This window comes from Balearica regulorum, chromosome 3 (assembly GCF_011004875.1).
Source record: "Balearica regulorum gibbericeps isolate bBalReg1 chromosome 3, bBalReg1.pri, whole genome shotgun sequence".
Lineage (NCBI taxonomy): Eukaryota > Metazoa > Chordata > Aves > Gruiformes > Gruidae > Balearica > Balearica regulorum.
The window spans coordinates 82,863,750-82,883,784 of record NC_046186.1 but is presented as its reverse complement, the minus strand read 5'-3'; the positions used below and the strand labels follow the sequence as shown (position 1 = coordinate 82,883,784).

The window sequence follows — 20,035 nt, the reverse complement described above, 5'->3', positions numbered from 1 at the left end:
CCCAGAGCCTCACTTTTTCTACTCTGGGCAAATGACCTCCTGACTTCATGCTTTCCCAATACATAAGGACATTACTCTGAGCAGGCCAGCTTTGCAGATACCTGGGTTCCCCTGGCCTCGGAGGGCCTGCGGATGAGGGCACCTTCTTGGGCAGATGGGATCCCTGCTCCTTCAAGCACAGGAGCTGCACTACACAGAGTTCTATGCACTGAGCTACTGAAGAGGCGCACACACTCCACCTCCACTTTTTGAAGGAAAGGGTTCAGCCACTTAGCTGCCAACTCAGCTCTGAAACAGAGTGGTAAGTGCTAGAGAGAGTCAGCAATAGTGAGGAATGGGCATCCTAGCACGGCATAAAGCACAGGACTCAGTTCAGCATTACCTACTGGGCAAGCTAGATGATTCATCCCGCAGCCTCACCAGTATCCTTTGATGGGGGTCAACAGGCACATTGATAAAGGAGATGCAGTTTCCCTTTCTAGGGTTTTAAGAGGCTTCTGACAAAATCCCACTCCAAAGGGCCTTACAGAAAACAAGCAGCCAGGGAAGGTGCTGGAACGGATAAAAGGCTCAGTACAGGATAGGAAACCAGTGAGGAGGAATTGCGGCACTTGGGGAAGCAGCTGAAGCTCTGCAGATGTCTGCTGTGGGACCTGCACTGTTCGCCAGAACCACAGGTAACGTGAACAAGGGGGCGAGCGGTGAGGTGACAAAGTTTCCTAATGACGTGCAGGTCAGCAGGGGTAAGGGCCAGCTGCCAGGGATGACAGGCTACATGACTGGGTCATAAATCAGCAGATGGAGAAAGTGCCGATAAAGAGGTGCGGGTGGGAGTAAACAATCACACGCTGCACAGGCAGCGACAGGGTCTGGCCGTTGCCACTAGAGATCCCGAGCCCTGCGCAGGCTGCTCCACAAAAAGGGCAACTTGGCATTCAGGAGCAGCCAAAAAAGCAAAATAACTGCCAAAAATTACTAGGAACAAAGCAGAAAAGAGAGAAAAAAGTTGTTTCTTACATCCGGGGAAACTGCAGCTGTCAGCACACCCACACTGCAAGAGATGCATCTCAGGCTAGAAAATACATCTTCCCAATCAATTCCACCGAGCTGGAGACAGGACCAGACAGACCTTTGGTCGGGTCCCATATGGTGGCTCTGCGTGCGGTTTCTGAGGACATTTCTCTTGGGTTCCTGCGGGGAAGCTGTGAGTCCCCATGGGTGGCTGGTGGGTGGGACTGCAACACTTGGTGTTGCAATGAGTTTGGGTTTGTCTGTGCACATCTCCCCACCTTTCCAACCATGGTCGGTGCTGAAGGTCTAACAGACCAATATTACATTTTTTAATGAATACCAATTAAAGTATTGTAATGGAAAAATGACAAAACCCCATAAACCTTTATTAAATCAGTTTTTAAATGGGAATATTTGGTGAAAACGACATCGCACATATGGATTTGTAGATGCTATTTGGGAAACTGTAACAGTTTAAAGCACTTTCTTTAAATACTTTGCTTTTACAGTAACAGAAAATAATTTTACTTAATTTGATCATGGAATGGCATGACTAAATTAAGAATAAATCAATACATCAGATATAGTTTTAAAATCCACAGTAGAGGTTATTTTGAAGAACAAAACCAGGGTATTAACCTATTAGGTCAGAAGGTCTGAATTTGCTTGAGACTACAGAATAAGGGATGTAGGTATCTGGAAATGAGGAAAAGTGCATGAACACAGACTCAAAGCAAGACTGATGAAGTCTGAGTTGAGATCCTGTTTTGCTATTGGAATTCATAATATAAACTAACTAATTATAAAAAAAAAGTGTTATGATAATCTATGCAGGATATTCAGACTTATCTGATCATCTCACCTTAATTTCAACAGGGTAGGAAATAGGTCTATTGGCTCACAGGCAATCAAGATGATTCCTCTGTGCTCTTGCCTGTGGAAATCTGTCCCGTTTCACTGTGATACCACCAGATCATCCATATAGCTTAACTTGCACAAAATAGGCATAAGTTTCTCGTAATAGGTACTCCAAAATCCTAATGGTTATCATATATTAACTCCCATTTTATCCTGTGCTAAATACTGTACCTAAGCTTACTAAAAGTTAGAATTCAATATTCTGCACATATTTGTTGAAGATACATTAAATTCTCCTCCTTAGCATGCATATTTCTTTCTTCTTCTGTCAAATACTCCATCAAGGCTTCCTGCAAAATATATATGCTCATTCCTATTACTGATACAGAGAGCTGAAAAATTATCAACTTCATACTGCAGCAATTTGGACTTTAATCCATTTAATTTATCTTTGGAGGCAACTGTATTAAAAGTGCTGCACTTGAATGGGCCTCATTAAAATATGACATTCTATATTGTGGGGTGGGGAGTTTCCCTAAATACTATCCTTTTTATTATTAATCAGAATGCATGACTGGAGTCCAGAGTGAAAATGGAAGATACTGGGTGCTCATTACAGTATCAGCATTGTGGTACTGGAAAGTAACAGCCATAAAAGCATGTAAAGAATAAACCTGATTATGAGATACACATTCTTGATAGTAAGGAAAAAGATATTTTTTCTTTCCCTTCATTATTCTGGATTCCTTTCTTGAATATAAATTGGACTGAAGCTTACAGTAAGCTACCTGGCCAGGTCTCTGTGAGTTTCGCCATTGACTTTGAGAAGACCAGCATCTGTGTGAAAGCACAATTTCCTTTAGAACAAAAATAAGCTATGATCAGAACTGTATTCTGGGCAAATTTTAATCAGAGTCTGTGTAAGTTTCACCCTGAACAAAGGTTTGAGAGATGATTGTCTGTTCTCGTGAAAAAACCAAAACCGGACTCTCTGCAGGCAACTACTGTATTAATTAACCGGGCATTCTGAGTGCCATGTGTCTTTCTCGAGTAATAGTTTTATCTCCAAGGAAATTCTACTGCTTATACTAATATAAATAGCACATTTATATCAGCACATATATGCATGTATTAATACTAAGAGGTAAGTGAATTCATGCTAACTGTGGAGGCTATGTTGGCTGCATTTTATGAAAAACAAGATGATATTCTTTCTCCCTTATGGAGCTTTCCAAAATTCAGAGCTGCTTGGCTTTCAAGTAAACACAGTTTTAGCCAGAAGCTTTTGCTATAGCCCATTGGTTTCTTGCATGCTGAAGTCTAACTCCAATTGATTTTTCTCTTAGAAGCTAAAGGGTTAACCTGCTATTGAACCTCAGACATAATGCTTTTTTTAGGTCCTAAGTTCAGAACAAGATAGTTGGAGCATCTGTTCTCTGTCAACCAATAACCAGATATCAGAGTGGACTTGACATGGACTCGAGCGTGCTCACAGTGGTTGGAGTAACGTACATATATGCAGAGAAGTCCCTACATGATTTGCTGCTCAAGTATCTACCAGAAGAGAGAAGAGGATGCCTCCTCACCTCTCACCAGCAAGCTCAGCAAAAGCTGGGTCTCCTTTGATAACAAAGCTAGGTTTGGCTAGACCCATGTTGGCACCAAGGCACTCAGTATAACGCCGAGCAAAAATATACATATACATGACATGTAAAAATTCTAGTTTCTATTTTCTCTCTGATACTTGCCTCTTCCTCTTTTCAGTGAGAAAGGCTTTTGCAGTTTGCTATTCCTGACTTGTTTCAATCAGCTACACAAGACAGATTCATGCCTTTTTCAGCCATAAATACACTACTACCCTTTGCTGAGACTTGCACTAGGGAATTTGAGGTGATTGTGGAACAGGCATATCTAGATCGTATTTCCTGACTTCTGTATTCTCCATGAGTGAATTACAAGGCTTACAGGGCTGTGATTATTATTTTTTTTTTATTTCAGGAGGTTTTTGCCAGAAATAGTGATGCTGAGCAAAACGTATACCTATTACCTCAAGAAGAGTCAACATACAACTTTTGTATAACCAAAGGGTGCTAGACCCCATAGCGAAATTCATGCCTTGAGTAGGACTCACAAAATTTCCAGGCTAGGTACCCCTGCATTATGTCCAGGTAGAGTGGATCCAGGTTCCTGGAACTGGGCAGTTAACATCAGAGGTGATACCTGGCTTCTCCAGTACATGGTGCCAACACATTTGGTGGGCAGCTCTGCCTAAAAGCAAGCAATCTCTGCACTGCTAAAACCGCTTTGTTTCCTGTTGCCTTTGATCTTATGCTGCAGTGGCTGTCAGCAAAACTCAGTGAAGATTACAAAATAAATCCACTCTTTTATTGGCCAAATTCCTGCTTCTGCAGGATGCTATCCAGGTCTGCAGTGGCATCTCACAGTTTATAATTAACAAAGATTAACTGGGCTGTGGACTAAAGGTTGGCGATGGTACTGCAGCCAAGCGGAGGGAGCCACTTCGTCTATAAGTGAATGTGCTGGGAAAGCTACAACATAAATAATGCTACATATGAAGTGTATAACTGGGAGGTTGCTGGGGAATACATGTTGAGCTGTTACGGACTTTTATGTTGAACTACTAGTCTTTTCTGAACTCTGGCTCTTACACTGAACTGCTTTTATGCTACAAATCCTACTGTCTACAATTGTCAGCCATTAGGAAAGATGGCCGGAAATTTCTGGCAGCGAAGAGGGCAAACCACATCCTGGGGTGCATCAAACACAGTATAATCAGCCGGTCAAAAGAGGTGACTATCCTGCTGTATTCAATGTTGGTATGGCTGGAGTATTGTGTGCGGTTCTGGGCCCCACAATTTAAGAAGGATGTGAAGGTCCTTGAATGTGTCCAGAGGAGGGCAACAAAGCTGGTGAAAGGGCTGAAGGCATGTCCTCTGAGGAGCAGCTAAGGACTTGGACTTGTCTAGTTTGGAGGAGGCTGAGGGGTGACCTCATTGCTCTCTACAGCTTCCTGAGGGGGGGACAGGGAGAGGGAGGTGCTGAGCTCTTCTCCCAGGGATCCAGTGATAGAACACGTGGGAATGGTCCAAAGCTGCGCCGGGGTGGTTTAGACCAGACGTTAGGAAGCCTTTCTTTACCGAAAGGGTGGTCAAACACTAGAACAGGCTTCCTAGAGAGGCAGTCGGTGCCCCAAGCCTGTCAGTGTTTAAGAGGCATTTGGACAATGACTTCAATAACACACTTTAACTTTTGGTCAGCCCTGAAGTGGTCACGCAGTTGGACTAGATGATCATTGCAGGTCCCTTTCAACTGAAATAGTCTATGATCTATGATCTAATTCTTTTACAAGAATTATAAAATGAAAATAGGAGACAATGAATGACACATTCGGGTGACTTAATAATTATTTTTTACTAGTTCTTGTTCCAACTTCTCATGGGAGTAATCTATAATTAGATAGATGGATTAGTAATCTGCTTATTTTTTGAGAGCAAATGCCTAAATTGATTCAAGAGGACTAGAAAATGCATCTTGCTTCATTTAGGGATAAGTGGGTGAAATGTAATGGCCTGTGATCTACAGAAAGTCGGAAAAGATGATCCAATGGCTGCTGTTATTCTTAAGTTCTGTCGCTGTAAATGAAACTATTGTTTGTGCATAGTGTGTACATATTGGACCCTTTCAGCCACTAAAGTAAGGAAGCTTGAATAAATCTTTAATAACTTATCTCTCTGCTTCATGATGCATTAAAGCTCCTGCCCTGGCATTAGTTTAGTAGCATCAAAATGGTCTCGTTTTATTCTTGTATCATTTGGAGATCATTTGGAGAGGGGATATAAAGTGCAGAAGTAACGAGTCACCTCCAAACCTATATAGCTTATGAGTTTGCACAGGCAAGATGGTATACAAAATAATCAGTGGAACACGATCAAAGATGAGCTGGTGGGAATCCCCAGTGAGTAAGCCTAGCACAGCTAAGAGCAGCTCGTTTTCAGTCTGTTTAAAGCCTAAGAAAGCACGGTGCCATTTTGGAAGGGAGCCAGTTGTTATGCAACAAGAAACTCCTTACACCTTTGGAACAAGATCTTGGATATCTGCTCAAATACGTTGTTGTGTTAACTGAAAATACTGCAAGGAATAGGAAAACTGCGCAAAAGTTGCCCTGGGGCAAAGCCAGAGTGTAATTACCGTCTACGCACACTTAACAGTCAGTACCCACAGTAAACATGGAAGAGGGTACCGCTTTTCCATCAGGGGAGTAAGTCACATTAACTTTACCCTGTAATAGCAGAGCACATGCTGGCAGGTACCATGGAGAAGCAGACACACAGCAAATTTACACCCCCATTCACTCCAGCAGCTGCACGCAAACTTGTTGCCATTACCTTCACCCCTAGATCATTCACTCCATCCCAGCTCCGGTCAGGAGCAGGCAAAAGCTGCTACCACAACTATGAAGCAAACTCAAGGTGGGTTTGATGGTCTCTGCCTCAGTCATGAACGTTCATATATAAGACTGTCTTCTGTGAAAGAAGACAGCCTGACCAAAAGCAAACATTTTGCAAATTCCTCCCCGCAGAAGCCAGCATGCTTTCGTCACGAAGGCCACTTCAGTGGGGAAGCACACACCAACCCACAGCCCTGGCTGAGCCACCGAACCACCGGCCCCTCCTGCTCCCCAGCCGCTTCTGTTTTCTAGAATGCATGAGCACTGCGCAGTTCTATAATGGACAGTTCTTGCATAAAAACGACCAGTAGGCACAATTCTTGCTAACTCCTGGGTGAAATTTTCACAGGGATCGTTGTAGTGCTCAGGCAAAGTACAAACAAGCGCTGTCTGACTACCAAAACCTCTAGACGCCACGAGCAGAACACTGCTAATAGTTACACAGTGTTTATCTGGACATACATATTTATGCAGCATTTCAGCTTATTTCCCAAAAAGGAAGTTTTAGTAGGAATCTGAAGTCATTGACTTGAGTAAAAGAAGTCCTCTCACACCCCCATCGCATCCATTTGTGGCAGTGCCGTCCTGTGGCCAGAACACGTATGGGAAGTTTGGGGATCTATTCATATCTGTTGTAAGTCTTTTCTTGCCTGCTCTGAGAAAAGATGTGCTGCTTGTTTTTAGACAATATATTTGCTTCATTCTGCAGTTTTTCAGCTGCCCCATCTGCAAAATGAGGATAATAAAACCGCATATTTTAAGGAAGCAGACTGCCACTCATGAAAGTTTTTGCTGTGCTTGAGATCTTCAGTTTCTGCTTGCTAAAGAAGTGAAAAAGATCTATTATTAAAGTGACTACAGTGTTGATATGCTTGTGATGAATTCCCTGCAGGCATGCAATATATTAAAGGCCAAATTAATTTCTCATTTGCACTTGTACAAATTCCCTGCAACTCCAGTGATGCAGACAAGGTTACTCCAGCCGAGCACGTGGCAGAATCTGGTTCCACAGCAACTCAGTTTAGATATTTACATGTAAGAAATGAAAGCAGAGAGGTATCATTGGCGTGATAAGCAACTTTGAGTATCACTAGTCACTCTTCCCGACAAAACAGTGCAGAAGAAATGTGCTATGTGGGGAGGCTGCAATACCATTTCTTTGGTGCAGGAAGCCTGGGAATAAGTAGCTCTAAGTAGGGGCTAATTAAGTGGAGGATGGGTTTCCTCTGGCAAGGTGATTGTCCTGCAGCTCCTCATGATGTCACCTATCTCTAGAAGATCCCAAGATGCAGAGCGGGGATGGAAATATTTACCTCCCCATGAAAGGAAAGTCAGTTCTCAAAGTACACTGTGCTTCCCGGTACAAACAAGGTGAAACCAGCCAGTCGGCTGGTCTGAGAGAAATGGCCACAGCAATATGGAGGGAAAGCGGTGAGAAAAACAACATCAGAAAGATGGACAAGCACAAAGCAGGTGCCAAGCCTACATTTCTCAAAATATGAAATGTGTGCAATGGTACCAGGCACAGAAAACACACGGCATGGTTACTGCCTGCCTGAGTGATGCATGTAGATACAGTTGACTTGAAAAGTGCTGGTACAGCAGGCTCAGTGCATACTGATGATTCAATCTCTGAAATAATTCGAAATGGCAGTCACGCTTCTGAAAGCGCACAAAGTCCTTATCTCCTTTTTAAAGCAAAGAAGCTACTGCACCAACGGGAAAATAGAGGGAATGCTGGAAGGCTTTACAGCAATGCATGTCAATGAAAGGCTCCTCTTGGCTAACTATCCTAGAGTGAAACATATTCCGAGCGGTTCTGCCAAAGATCCTTGAAGTGCTTTGATGGTGGTTGATAGGGGAGAAAATAATCATAACTACGAAGCAGAGGAAAGTTTTTGCTGTCTTGCCTTTGCAGCACTGGCTATGCCTTTGCAAGGGACTTGGACTACCAGAGAACTTCAGGATAGCAAATCTTTGCCAGAGGTACGGCAGCTGGAGCAAGGGAAGCAAGCAGTCCACGGTATGCCCACTGCTTCACTTTATTTTTGTCTATAACTACATCTTGGCTTTTTCATATGGCTCTAAACATCAGCTGGCAAAATTAGTCAATATTAATCTGAAAGGAAATGTTGTCAATTGATTTGGAAAGAGCAGCTCCCAAACAAAGCCAGTCTGTTTCATTAAAAGGAAGCAAACAGCAAAGGAAACTCTTACCTGCCTCTGTACAACCTCCCGGCCCTATCAGATGCCATCAAGGCAATTTAGATTTTGCCACTGATGATAAAGGAAAAAGAATCTGAAGTAAAGAAGTGTATTGGGTTTGCGTAGCAAGGTTTTGGTAGCAGGGGGGATACAGGGGTGGCTTCTGTGAGAACCTGCCAGAAGCTTCCCCCATGTCCAATAAAGCCAATGCCAGCTGGCTCCAAGACGGACCCACCACTGGCCAAGGCCAAGCCCATCACCCATCCAGAGGTGGTAGCACCTCTGGGATAACCTAGTTAAGAAGGGGGAGAAAAACCTGTGCAACAAAAAGAGCAATTGCAGCTGGAGAAAGGAGTGAGAAGATGTGAGAGGAACAGCTCTGCAGACACCCAGGTCAGTGAAGAAGGAGGGGGAGGAGGTGCTCCAGGCACCAGAGCAGAGATTTCCCTGCAGCCCATGGAGAAGCCCATGGTGAGGCAGGCTGTCCCCCTGCAGCCCATGGAAGATGATGGTGGAGCAGAGATTCCACCTGCAGCCTGTGGAGGACCCCACGCTGGAGCAGGTGGATGCCCGAAGGAGGCTGTGACCCCATGGGAAGCCCGTGCTGGAGGAGGCTCCTGGCAGGACCTGTGGACCCATGGAGAGAGGAGCCCACGCCAGAGCAGGTTTGCTGGCAGGACTTGTGACCCTGTGGGGGACCCACGCTGGAGCAGTCTGCTCCTGAAGGACTGCACCCCGTGGGAGAGACCCACGCTGGAGCAGCTGGTGAAGAACTGCAGCCCATGGGAAGGACTCACATTGGAGAAGTTGGTGGAGGACTGTCTCCTGTGGGAGGGACCCCACGTTCGAGCAGGGGAAGAGTGTGAGGAGTCCTCCCCGTGAGGAGGAAGGAGCGGCAGAGACAACGTGTGATGGACTGACCACAAGCCCCATTTCCCATCCCCCTGTGCTGCTGCGGGGGGGGGGAGGTAGAGAAATCAGGACTGAAGTTGAGCCTGGGAAGAAGCGAGAGGTAGGGAGAGGTGTTTTAAGATTTACTTTTTATTTCTCATTACTCTACTCTGATTTGATTGGTAATAAATTTAATTTTCCCCAAGTTGAGTCTGTTTTTCCTGTGACAGTAACTGGTGAGTGATCTCTCCCTGTGCTTATCTTGACCCATGAGCTTTCCATTGTATTTTCTCTGCCCTGCCCAGCTGAGGAGGGGAGTCATAGAGTGGCTTTGGTGGGCACCTGGCCTCCAGCCAGGGTCAACTCACCACAAGAAGAAAAGGTCCAACTAGATCAACAAAATCCCTGGTGGGCAGCGATAGGGTATCTGAGAGCTGGTGTGCAGAGTGGAGATGGAAATGCTTGAAAGGATTCAATTTTATGGCACAGGGAAAGACTGCACTGCTTCTGTTTCTATATAAGGTAGGTAATAAACTGTATTTGAACTGGTAGAAGAGGAATGAGATGACCCACATTTCAAAGCTGGAACCTGGTGGGTTATTATTATTTATGATTCATAAAGCATGTGCAGTGCACCAAAAGAAAGGGAGACGTGCTCCCTGCCCAGAGGAGCCTCCAACGCAAACCTTGAGAGAAACAGTCTGCTGGGCATGGGGCTAACTCCAAGGGCTTTTATTTATTGTATTTATTGTGTAATGAAGATCAGACTTGCTCTTCTTTTGGTCAGAAAACTGAGATCCCTTTTCCTATCTCTACAGCAGGTGGTTTTTTTTTTGTTGGATGAATGCAACAGCTGTATTCTCCGTGAACTGAAATAATAACCTTCAGGTACTCCTTCTTTTCCACTTTTACTTGCTGATTTTAGTTCCTTTCCCCCTCTTCGGCATTTCTGCATTTTCTCTCTTTCTCCTCCACAGAGCTATTGCTACCATTTTTTCTTTTCCTTTCTTTGTTCCTCAGCTTTTCAATATTACTTTTTTTTCTTTTTCATGAGCTTTCTATGGAGTCTCAAATTCATATTTTACCTCTTACTGTTCAATCATTCCCTTTTTTGAGTCATTCTTCCTCTTTACTCATCTTGCTCATCCCTTTCTGCCTCTCCTGCCTCCATTCCTCTCAGCCAACCTTTTTCCTCTCACCAACCCCATTCTTTCAACCAGCTACCACATTTGTCAAAACAGTGGCTGCCTCTTTGCCCTTCCTTCAGGAACTGAGCTCCATATCCACCCCTCAGATGGGCTTCTCTTCCTGACCTGTGCCCTCCTATGTTCCACCTGCCTCCACATCACTCCCTCCATCTCACCTGGTCTGCCTCTCTAGGACATGGCCTACAGGTTTCTACCAAAGATCGCAACTCCTCGCCCCAGACTTCCCCACTAGCTATGCCCAGATCTTAGAGCTCTCTGGGAGATCCCCCTGAGCACATCGCTGCCCTTTTCAAGGTTCCCAGCTAGGATCCCTGAAAGTCTCCAAAGGTCCCCATGGTCCCTGAAGGTCTGCCAACCCCCCTACTGCTGTTGGGCTCATAATGTCCCTCCTAGCCACAGATCCCCAACCCCTCCGCTATCATGCAGCTGGGTTGGCAACCTGAGGTGAGGACAGATGGCTGGGATACGGGGCAGTGTCCCTCCCATCGGGGGTCAAACCTGCCCAGCACCCTCCCTCCTGCCAGAGCTCCCACCTGGTACTTGCCCAGGGGCTTGAGGGCTGCTCCAGGGCCCCGAGGGGAGCTCCGGGAGAGGAGCTCTGCCTCTGGAGCGTGGGGGAGGAAAGAGCTGGAGCAGAGTGAGGCGGAGGACAGGGGTGGGCGCCGGTGATGCCCGGCAGCGGGGGGGAGCTGAGCGACCCGTGGGCGGGCGGCGGGGACCCCCGCCGCCCGCCCACGGGTCGCTCAGCTCCCCCCGCCGCCGGCACCGCACTTGGTCGCCCCGGAGCATCCCTGTCGCGGTACCCAGTCGCCCCGGAGCATCCCCCGTCGCGCTACCCGGTGGCCTCGGAGCATCCCCCGTCGCGGCACCCGGTCTCCCCGGGATACCCCGGCGGCGGTACCCCCGTCCCGCTCCCAGCCGTCATCTTTTACCTTCCACTTTGGTAAGGGTGAGGACGGGGCTGTTGCAAGCGCTGAGGGGGGCCACCCTGGCCGAGTGCTTCTTCATGGCGAGCCCGTCGCCGGCGGCAGCTCCCCGCCGCCCCGCGCCTACATCCTGGCGCCGCCGGAGCCCTCCTCGGCGGCGCTCCCCCCGGTACGGCTCCCGGCCCGCCGCCCTCTGCCGCAGCACCGGGCGGCGGCGGGGGCTGGGGCTCGCCCGCCCGCCCGCTGCCGCTCGGGGCTGCTGCAAACCCGACGTCACCGGCACGGCCCCCCCCCGCCCGCCCCCAGGGCTCCCGGGGCCGCCCCCCCCCCCCCCCCACCGGGGTCGAGAGGGGGGTGGCGCCCGGACGCCGCGGCGAGGGGAGCTGCCGAGCCCCCGGGAGCCGCCTGCCCCGCGGTCCGGCCTCGGAGCGCCGGTCCGCGGCGTGCCTGCTGCTCCGGGGCCGCGGGAGCCTTCCCGGGCGCCGCTCGGGCAGAGCACGCAGGGAGCCCGGACCGTAATGCGGCTGCGGACACCGCTCCCGCTCCCCGCCGGTGTGCCGGGGCTTCCCGGAGAGAGCCGGGCTCCCGGCCCCGGCGATTTCTGCGGGCGGTGAATTCAGCGGGGCTACTGCACCGCCGGCAAAGGGCTCCTGGCTTTTCACGGTCTGCTTCGGTTCCTTCTTACTGTCTTACGGGAAAGCATAATTTACACTCTTGAAACCATTTTTTTATTTGCCCGTATTATATCCCTCCTTTATTCTCCTTCAAGTCCAGTCACTGCTCTCTGTCGATTTTCACCCGTGCCTTTACTAATTTCTACCTTCCTTTCCACAGCCTTTTCTGTTCCTGCTGTGTCCTTTCTAAGAGGGAGACCAAAATCAGACACAGCATTCAAGATGAGGACACACCATTGATTTATCAATAATATTCCAATACTTGCAGTAGCATGCTCTACAGCTTTCTTAACACAGCCTACCAACTTCTTTTTGAGGCATGAAGCAAAATACCTCCATACCTACACACAAGTTAGATTAAAAGTGGCATTTCACAACTGGATGCTGCATGTATGTAGCAACTTTTTCACGATGAGGTTTTGGGTTTTTTTCTTACCCACAAATAATTAAGACTCCCAGTCATGACATACCAACAATGTGTGGTAGATTTACCCTTCTGTTGATATGCAAAACTCTAACTGATATTAATTAACAAGGCTTAATGCAAGTGGATCCAGGAGAGAACAGATTCTAATAAATGAATATGAAACATGTAAAAAATATTATATCTCTATAAGCAAAGAATCAGCTTTCACAAGATGCTGAGCATGGTGAGCTCAGCACCCTTTACTCCTAGTGATTTCTTCTGTGGATATGAAAACACTTGGCACATTTACCAGGTTCAGATATGAGATGCAGCAGCAGACAAAGACGCACATACTCAACATTTCTTAAGATTTGGTAAAATTAAAATGAGTGTACTTTGCAAACAAGACCAGGCAGCCATCAATACTCCACAAACATTCCAAAGTATTTGTTAGTTATATAAATACTAGCTATTGAAAAGCAGCCCCGACAGACTGTTTAGCAAACCGTGGGAAAACACCACCTTCCTTGTGCCGGGCGGTCAGCTCTCTGTATGTAAGAGGCGAGATTTCTCGGTGGGTCAGGTCTGGACTGTTAGTTTGCACAGGTCTCATCTGGCGATCCGCAGCCTGATGAAGCTCAGGAGTGGTTGGCATTTCCTATGACTCTTCCATGTCAGCCTTTGGGATGAGCTTTATGAAAAAAATCATTAGGTTCCTTTCAGAGTGATCCTTCAGGAGAGTATATTCATGTGCTCAGTGCTAAGACCACAAAAGCTTGTCTTGGTCAAAAATTAAAAAAAAAAAAAAAAAAAAAGGCTTTCATGGTTATTTCCAGGCCTTAATAGAATTATCTGATCCATTCGGTTTCCTGTGATGTTACAGATCATAGGCATGTTAGGAACCATGGGTCCATCTTGTTTCACTGCACTATTTCGTCTTGGAGTCCAATCAGTTTCTGATCTTTGGAAGAAGTTACATAAAAAGAGGCAAATCTCACCTCAGACGGTTCTGTCCATGGAATATTTTGCAATGTTGCAGTGCCTTTTATCTAAGGATTTCAAAGCATGTTATAAAATGTTAATTCATTTTATACTGCCTCTGTGAAGAAACTTCAGGCTCACTGGTGAGTAAAATACAGCCACAGAATTTAAGTGAATCCCTCAGATTCAGATGACCAGGTAACACCAGTGAAGAACAGAACACAGACAACCTTGGCTGGCTTCTGCTATGAGCTTACCTTCCAGGATCATCTGAGCCTTTGCTATGTAAGCAGCAAACTTAAAATCAGCATTTTACATCCAAATTTCACCTACTTTTCCTAGAGGTAAATGGCTGTGCAAGGCAGGACAATCAGACTTCTCAACTGGCTGTATCTTGTAATTAATGGGACATTCATAAGAATTAAAATGATATTTATTAAAAAGTCTTTGTTGCTGGGCACTTATACTCTTTTCTTTCTGCAAGGTTTATGCTCTCGTAATTTTTAAAGGAAAGACACAGTAAGTACATTATTTTACTTGGATGATGGTGCTGCTCACCTAGAGAATCACAGTGAAAACAAGACAATTCTTTTTTTTTGATGGCATGTTGTTTTAACTCTGCACCTATTTAATGTTGCAGGATTCGTAGAGTTGTTAATATGTTTCAGGCTTGCAATGTTTTATTTAAGCCTAGAACTCGAAACATCAAAGCCTTGGCTGGCAGTAATGATCCCCCGAGGCGGGCTGGACCTCTGCTTGCCTAGATGAGGCTGGTGTCCAAGCGCGCTGCTTAGCAGAGACTGGCGCACCTCTGCTGGCTGGTGCTGTGAGAGAGCGAGGAGGCATCCAAGCCTTCCAACCTCCCGTCCTCCTCCCTCTTCTGATGATGCTTCGCACGATCACAGCGCTCAAGCCTCCCCTCCTCAGTGTTCAGTTTAGTCACACCAGAGAAGCTTTCAAAGGTACTGAGGGCAATTAGTCTCCAGTTAAGCCTGGTTTCAAAGTGGGGACAGGACATCCAACCACTCGCGGGCCTTGGGAAATCTTTTGCGGAAGGCGTGTGTGAAGTGCAGCTAATTGGGGCTGAGGCAGTCTCACATGGCTCTGCTCGACCCTGATGCCAGAGCATTTTAACTCTGTCAGCCTCTGACTTCTCTTGCTGCCCTTCAGGCACACACCAGAGATCCACACTAGGCCCCTGTCTTACACTGTGCATAAAAATATCAGCCACATAACTCAATAACAAGAAGTTGTGTTTATTTAGTGAAGACTAGGGTGCCTGAGGACTGTATTCCAGGGGCTCTACAGTGAGAGCTGCATTTGGCAGCAGGCTCGTTACTTTCTGTAACTTGTATCACGCTGCAGCCTTCCCACCTCCCTAAGCCTTAACACATTTGCTTCTGGATTACACTTAATTTAATTTACAGTGAGCATCTTACAGTATAAGCAATGCAAAACTGATGCACTCAGGGTAAAATTTCAAGTCAAATTTATGGCTTTTTTCCTTTACAACGCCACTCCAGTATTCAAGGGGCAACAGAGGAGACGCTGGCGGATGTCTGGGCTGGAGAGAGCTTACAAATGGGGCGAGGAAATTCTCAAAGCTGGAAAACTGGAGAAAGCAGACTTTCATTTCCAATCAAGAGCAAGGATACTTCATGTGAAAAAGGCATGGTTGGATTAAAAATCCAGGATGACATAGTTAAAATTTGCCTAGTTTGAAGAATTTGTAGAATTTGTAGTTTGATGGAACTGGTTTTGTTACAGTTACCCTTCTTCATTTTAGATTAAGGAGTTATGGTCACTGGGTTAGGATTTTTACACATAAACTTATATATGAGCAGCATCATACTGCTTTTAAGCTCATGTATCATCACCACTTTTCTGAAAGATTTCTCATTGACATAGAAAGGTAGATTCAAGACAAAACTAAATTCTCATAGTTATGTGTGCTACAACCTTTGACTTATATCCTATTAGCTAGCTTGTTTAACCAATGTGAAAAACGTGCCCAGTTGGTAACATGGACACTTGGTATTTTTCCAGTTCAGACATTTTTGTATTTAGTGTACTCATTGATAGGACATTTATTAATTTAAGTGCTTGCCTTACCACTGAGGGCAATAATTGTTGTGCTTAGCAACCCTAAAGGAAATTGAGTGTGGACTTCTACTTGTGTAGCCAATTTCCTAATAGAGCTCCATCTCATGCCAAAATGAATTAATCTGCCAGGAGTCAAATACATGCATGAAACCTACACTGCCCACAATCTGTCAGGAACAGATCTTCCTTTCCTCTAATTTATTTGAAGTTATTTGGTGAATATTCTCCACAAATAATTATTAGTTTATTTGTGAGGAGCTTGTTCTACTTGAATGGTGTGTTAGTTTTGTCTGGCTACCATCTAATACCTTTTTTTATTTACCAACTAAAAAACCATAGATGTCAAACTGACATTTCCAACACAAATAACAACTATTTTGGAAGTGATGTTTGCTGTCCTGCAATCATTCTGAAATCTGCATTTCGATATGCTGTCTGGTGACCATCCGCCACTATTCTGTTTGCACATCTACATTCACAACTATCCTCCACTCAGAACAAATATACATTTTTGTCAAATTTGCATAGTCTTTCTCTGCAATATTAGCCTAGCTGTAAGGACAACGTCTTTCCAATTTTCCCTATTCCAAAACAGTTCAGTTTTACTTTTGGTATCATGTCTTTAATTCACAGAACAAGGCAGTGAAGGGAAGAGGAAGGATTAAAACCTGCCTGGCTAGAGGTGCTCATCAGACTGCACTGAACAGAGAGTGCTGAAGAATTACCGCTATACCTGAGTGCCTTCTCTCCAAATTTCATCAGATACACAGCACTACAGATAACAGTCAAATCTGAGGTGTCCATAAAAGCTGCAGATTGTATATATGACCATATATCCAACAGTTCCTAGACACGGATCCAAAGTCCTGGTGAGAATGTCTTCCTCATCGTTTTTTTAACCTTCTGTTTATAACTGCTGTAAGCATTACTGGAAGAGACAGCATAAAGAACAGCTGCATTTTAAATAATCCTGGTGGATTCCACAAAATTTAATAAAAAAAACCTGGTTTAAGTCTCAGAGTTTCAATACTGGACTATATAACTTTAATTTTCAGACTCATGCTTTAGGATTTTGACAGGAAACATTCATGTCTTAACCACATTCTGGAAGGGAAATATTTTGTCAATTTTTATGTTACTTTGAATTTTAAAGAAAAGTTAATTCAGTGCCCATGGGCAGGTAGGGGATTGTGGAGTTTTGTGAACGAAGCCTTTTTACAAGGGAATCAGATATTTGCCAAGCTGCTTCAAACCTGTCTGACACTGCCAGGGGTCAAGGGCATTCCAAAGTCACTCAGTCTTCATTGTCTTCAGCAACACAGTGGAAATGAGCATTGGTCTTAGCCCAGGGCAATACTTCCTCGAAAATGGACATGCAGGAGGAATATGAGACTACGCATTTTCTGAAGGCCACCGATTCTCCTACAGCCAACAGTAGATTGAGAGCAGGTGTTTAAAGGTGAACGGCCCACGAATACAGTGCAATTTGCATGGCTCTTGTCACAATTACATGATGCCCAGGTAGCTCCTTCAGCAGATGGGCTCTGGACCTTCACCTCTACAGCTGCAGTTTGAGGGAAGTGCCCGCTTTTGGACCAGATGGCTCAGGAACAACCCATTGTGTCGCGACTGTGATGGTTCAGTGAGGCACCTGCAAGGTTTGCCTTCAGGAGCTGTGATCTATGATGAATACAGCAATCAGACCACCTAAATACATAGCATTTCTCGACACTAGTGGTGGGAACACAGGAGAAATTGAAAAGGAATAAAGCAGTAAAACATTTAAGATGCCCATTTGTCTTCCTGCAGTTTGCCATTCCCCAGGAACTCCAGCAGGCTCAACAGTTTTGCCTGGTAGAAGCTGCTCCTCGCTAGCTGCTCCTGACAACTCCACCAACCCTCCTTCTGTTTCTTATCACTTTTTAGCCATTTCAGATGTCGATTCCCAAAGCTAGCAGTTCCCTGTGCAGTTGTGGCTGGAGATGAGAAAATAGCGTTCTCATATCCTAACGGCCTGGCAGTTTTTCTAATGACCCTCCTGGGTTTATCAGGCGATTGCTTTTCCTTGCATATTTGCATATGGGATGCTATCTAACTATGAGACCTTAATGACCCCAAATGATACAAAATACATCATTATGCCATCAATACCTACAATTCAGTAACAACTATTTCTTAACCCTCTCATTATCTAGGATACATACAGTATTAAAAATAACTGGGTATCACCTCTATATTCTTCACCACCAGCCCACTCCTGGCCAGTTGTCTTTGTAAAGCACTGGATGTGAAGTGCATTTAAATGTAGTTGTGCATGTTTTCCGCCATCAGAAACAGCATGTAAGCTGTGTTAGACCTCTGCTGCTGTAACATCCCACCTTAGGAGACCTGACTCCTCTAGTAAAGATGCAAGGGCCAGGAGACCATGTTTGGCAGTAGCTCACACTTCTAGCATTGTAAAAAAATAGGTGAAAAAAATCTGAAGTTGGAACACATGAAAACAGAATTAAAAAATCTAAAACCTAAAACAGGATTAAAAAAAAATCTATTGTTCAGACTCTGGCTCGGAAAGAAAAGAAAGTTCAATTTGTGAGGCAAGCTTTTGTCCTCAAAGAAAAGGTTCTTTTAGAATTGCTGAGCAAATAAGGATACGCTCCCGGCCTCAAACACACAAGCAGAGACCATGAGAACTGAAGACAGAATTAATTTTTTTCCTCCTTCTCACCTGAATATTTACAGAACTCTGCACTGCCCTCCCAAGTAGTATCAGGCAGGAAAAGAACAGCAAATGAAATGAAAAAGGGACATCCAAAGATCTTTCAGAAAATAACAGTAAAGACACTTTCAAGCAAATTTATTCTGTATTTCAAGTCATCCTTTCTATGGTCAGTGCTCTGGGATAAAGATCACGATGACTGTCAAATTTAAGTTATACTGCCAGCTGCTTGAACCAAGGATTAGGTAGGATGTAAGCACTCCCAGTGGCCTGTGGACTGGAGAGGGTTTCAGCCTACAGCAATAACCTCCCAGAGATTTGCTGGGAAGAAAACTGCTGCCTATCTAAAATCCAAGGATGCGTGAGAGCCAGCAGGTCCAGACCGATTCCTGTGTTGCCCTTTTACCAGGAAGACTGATTTTATACACTTTAAATAATTACATTTTTCCTGTTCTCTTCTGTATACTCTGCACTTTGTCTTTCTTCTTACTTTTTATGTCAGTATTTCTTTTGTTCTTTTTTTCTGTGCTGTCTTTTCCTTTCCTCTTTCCTGACTTTCCTTTGTCAAATTTCTCCCAGTGCTAATACTAAAATGCTTGCAATACGAACAGAATGCCACATCCACTTATAGTTACACAAATAAACACAAAAAAACATTCAACTGCCTTTTTTTTTAAAAAAAATTTATTGTTCATTTCCATCAAACCCCTTAACAGCTACTACTGGGACTTTTGGACGTATCTTAAAACTCACAGTTTACGGCTTCAAAGTAAATTTGCTGTAGCTATCCAGCAGCTGTGCACCTCTGCAGCTCGCCTACCCTTTGCTCTCTGATTATATGTTGCTGCCTGTGCACGCTATTGGTGCTATGTCCAGAAGAATTCAAGATGAGAATGAAAAATAATGCCCTAGGCACAGCTTCTCCCCAAATTTTCCAAGTCTGCCCTTCTCCTTACAGGAGTTCCAAGTGAGGACCCGCAGAACGGGCTTCTGGGTTAATCCTCGGGAAGCAGCAAGTCAGATCCCTGAAAGTAACAGGTTAATTTTCCTGGGACCTCTCACTGAAATGCTTAAAGTGAGTGGCTGTGCTGATTGCCCTCAGAGAGACCGTTCGGTTTGGCACACTGAGTTCCTCCTTCATGTGTAGATTTTATTTAAAAGGCATTATATAGGATGAACCTTTTAGCACCAAGTGCTTTGTAATTATATCTTCTGTACCCTGCAATCCTAATCACTCCAGTCTCCCACTCTTGGAGAGACTAATTGCTTCTTCTTGAGCCCACTGGCTACTTCTCTCTGGTTTTGAGGACCTCTCCTCTTGCTTTTTTCACCTGCTATTAAAGGAGCTATTATAGCCCCAGCTATTTTATCATAATATGAGACAGCAACATAAGTCTGCTTCCTAGAAGAATACTAGGATACTGGGAAAAGGAAAAGGGAGAGAATGTTGGGATGGGAATGCATATTATAAAATGTAAAAGCACCTACTGGTGTGTGCTAAGAGCAGTGGCATTGCGATCCTCCCACTCCATTTCAGGCTCTGCCATTACCGTAACACAGGGCATGAGTTAAGTTTCTGCCACAAGTT

General features: G+C 45.1%; 1 protein-coding gene across 3 annotated transcripts in view; it reads right to left on the bottom strand.

Annotated features, from left to right (window-relative positions):
* SLC35F3 (solute carrier family 35 member F3) overlaps positions 1 to 20,035 on the bottom strand; it is a 181,720-nt gene that overhangs the window by 55,062 nt on the left and 106,623 nt on the right. Inside the window, exon 1 of one of the 3 annotated variants that reach the window (XM_075748707.1) lies at positions 11,574 to 11,797. The exons of the other annotated variants lie outside the window; for them this stretch is intronic. Within the exon in view, the coding sequence (XP_075604822.1) occupies positions 11,574 to 11,649 (76 nt within the window). The 5' untranslated portion in view covers positions 11,650 to 11,797. Of the gene's footprint in view, positions 1 to 11,573; positions 11,798 to 20,035 lie in introns of those variants that run through there. 3 annotated transcript variants of the gene reach the window in all.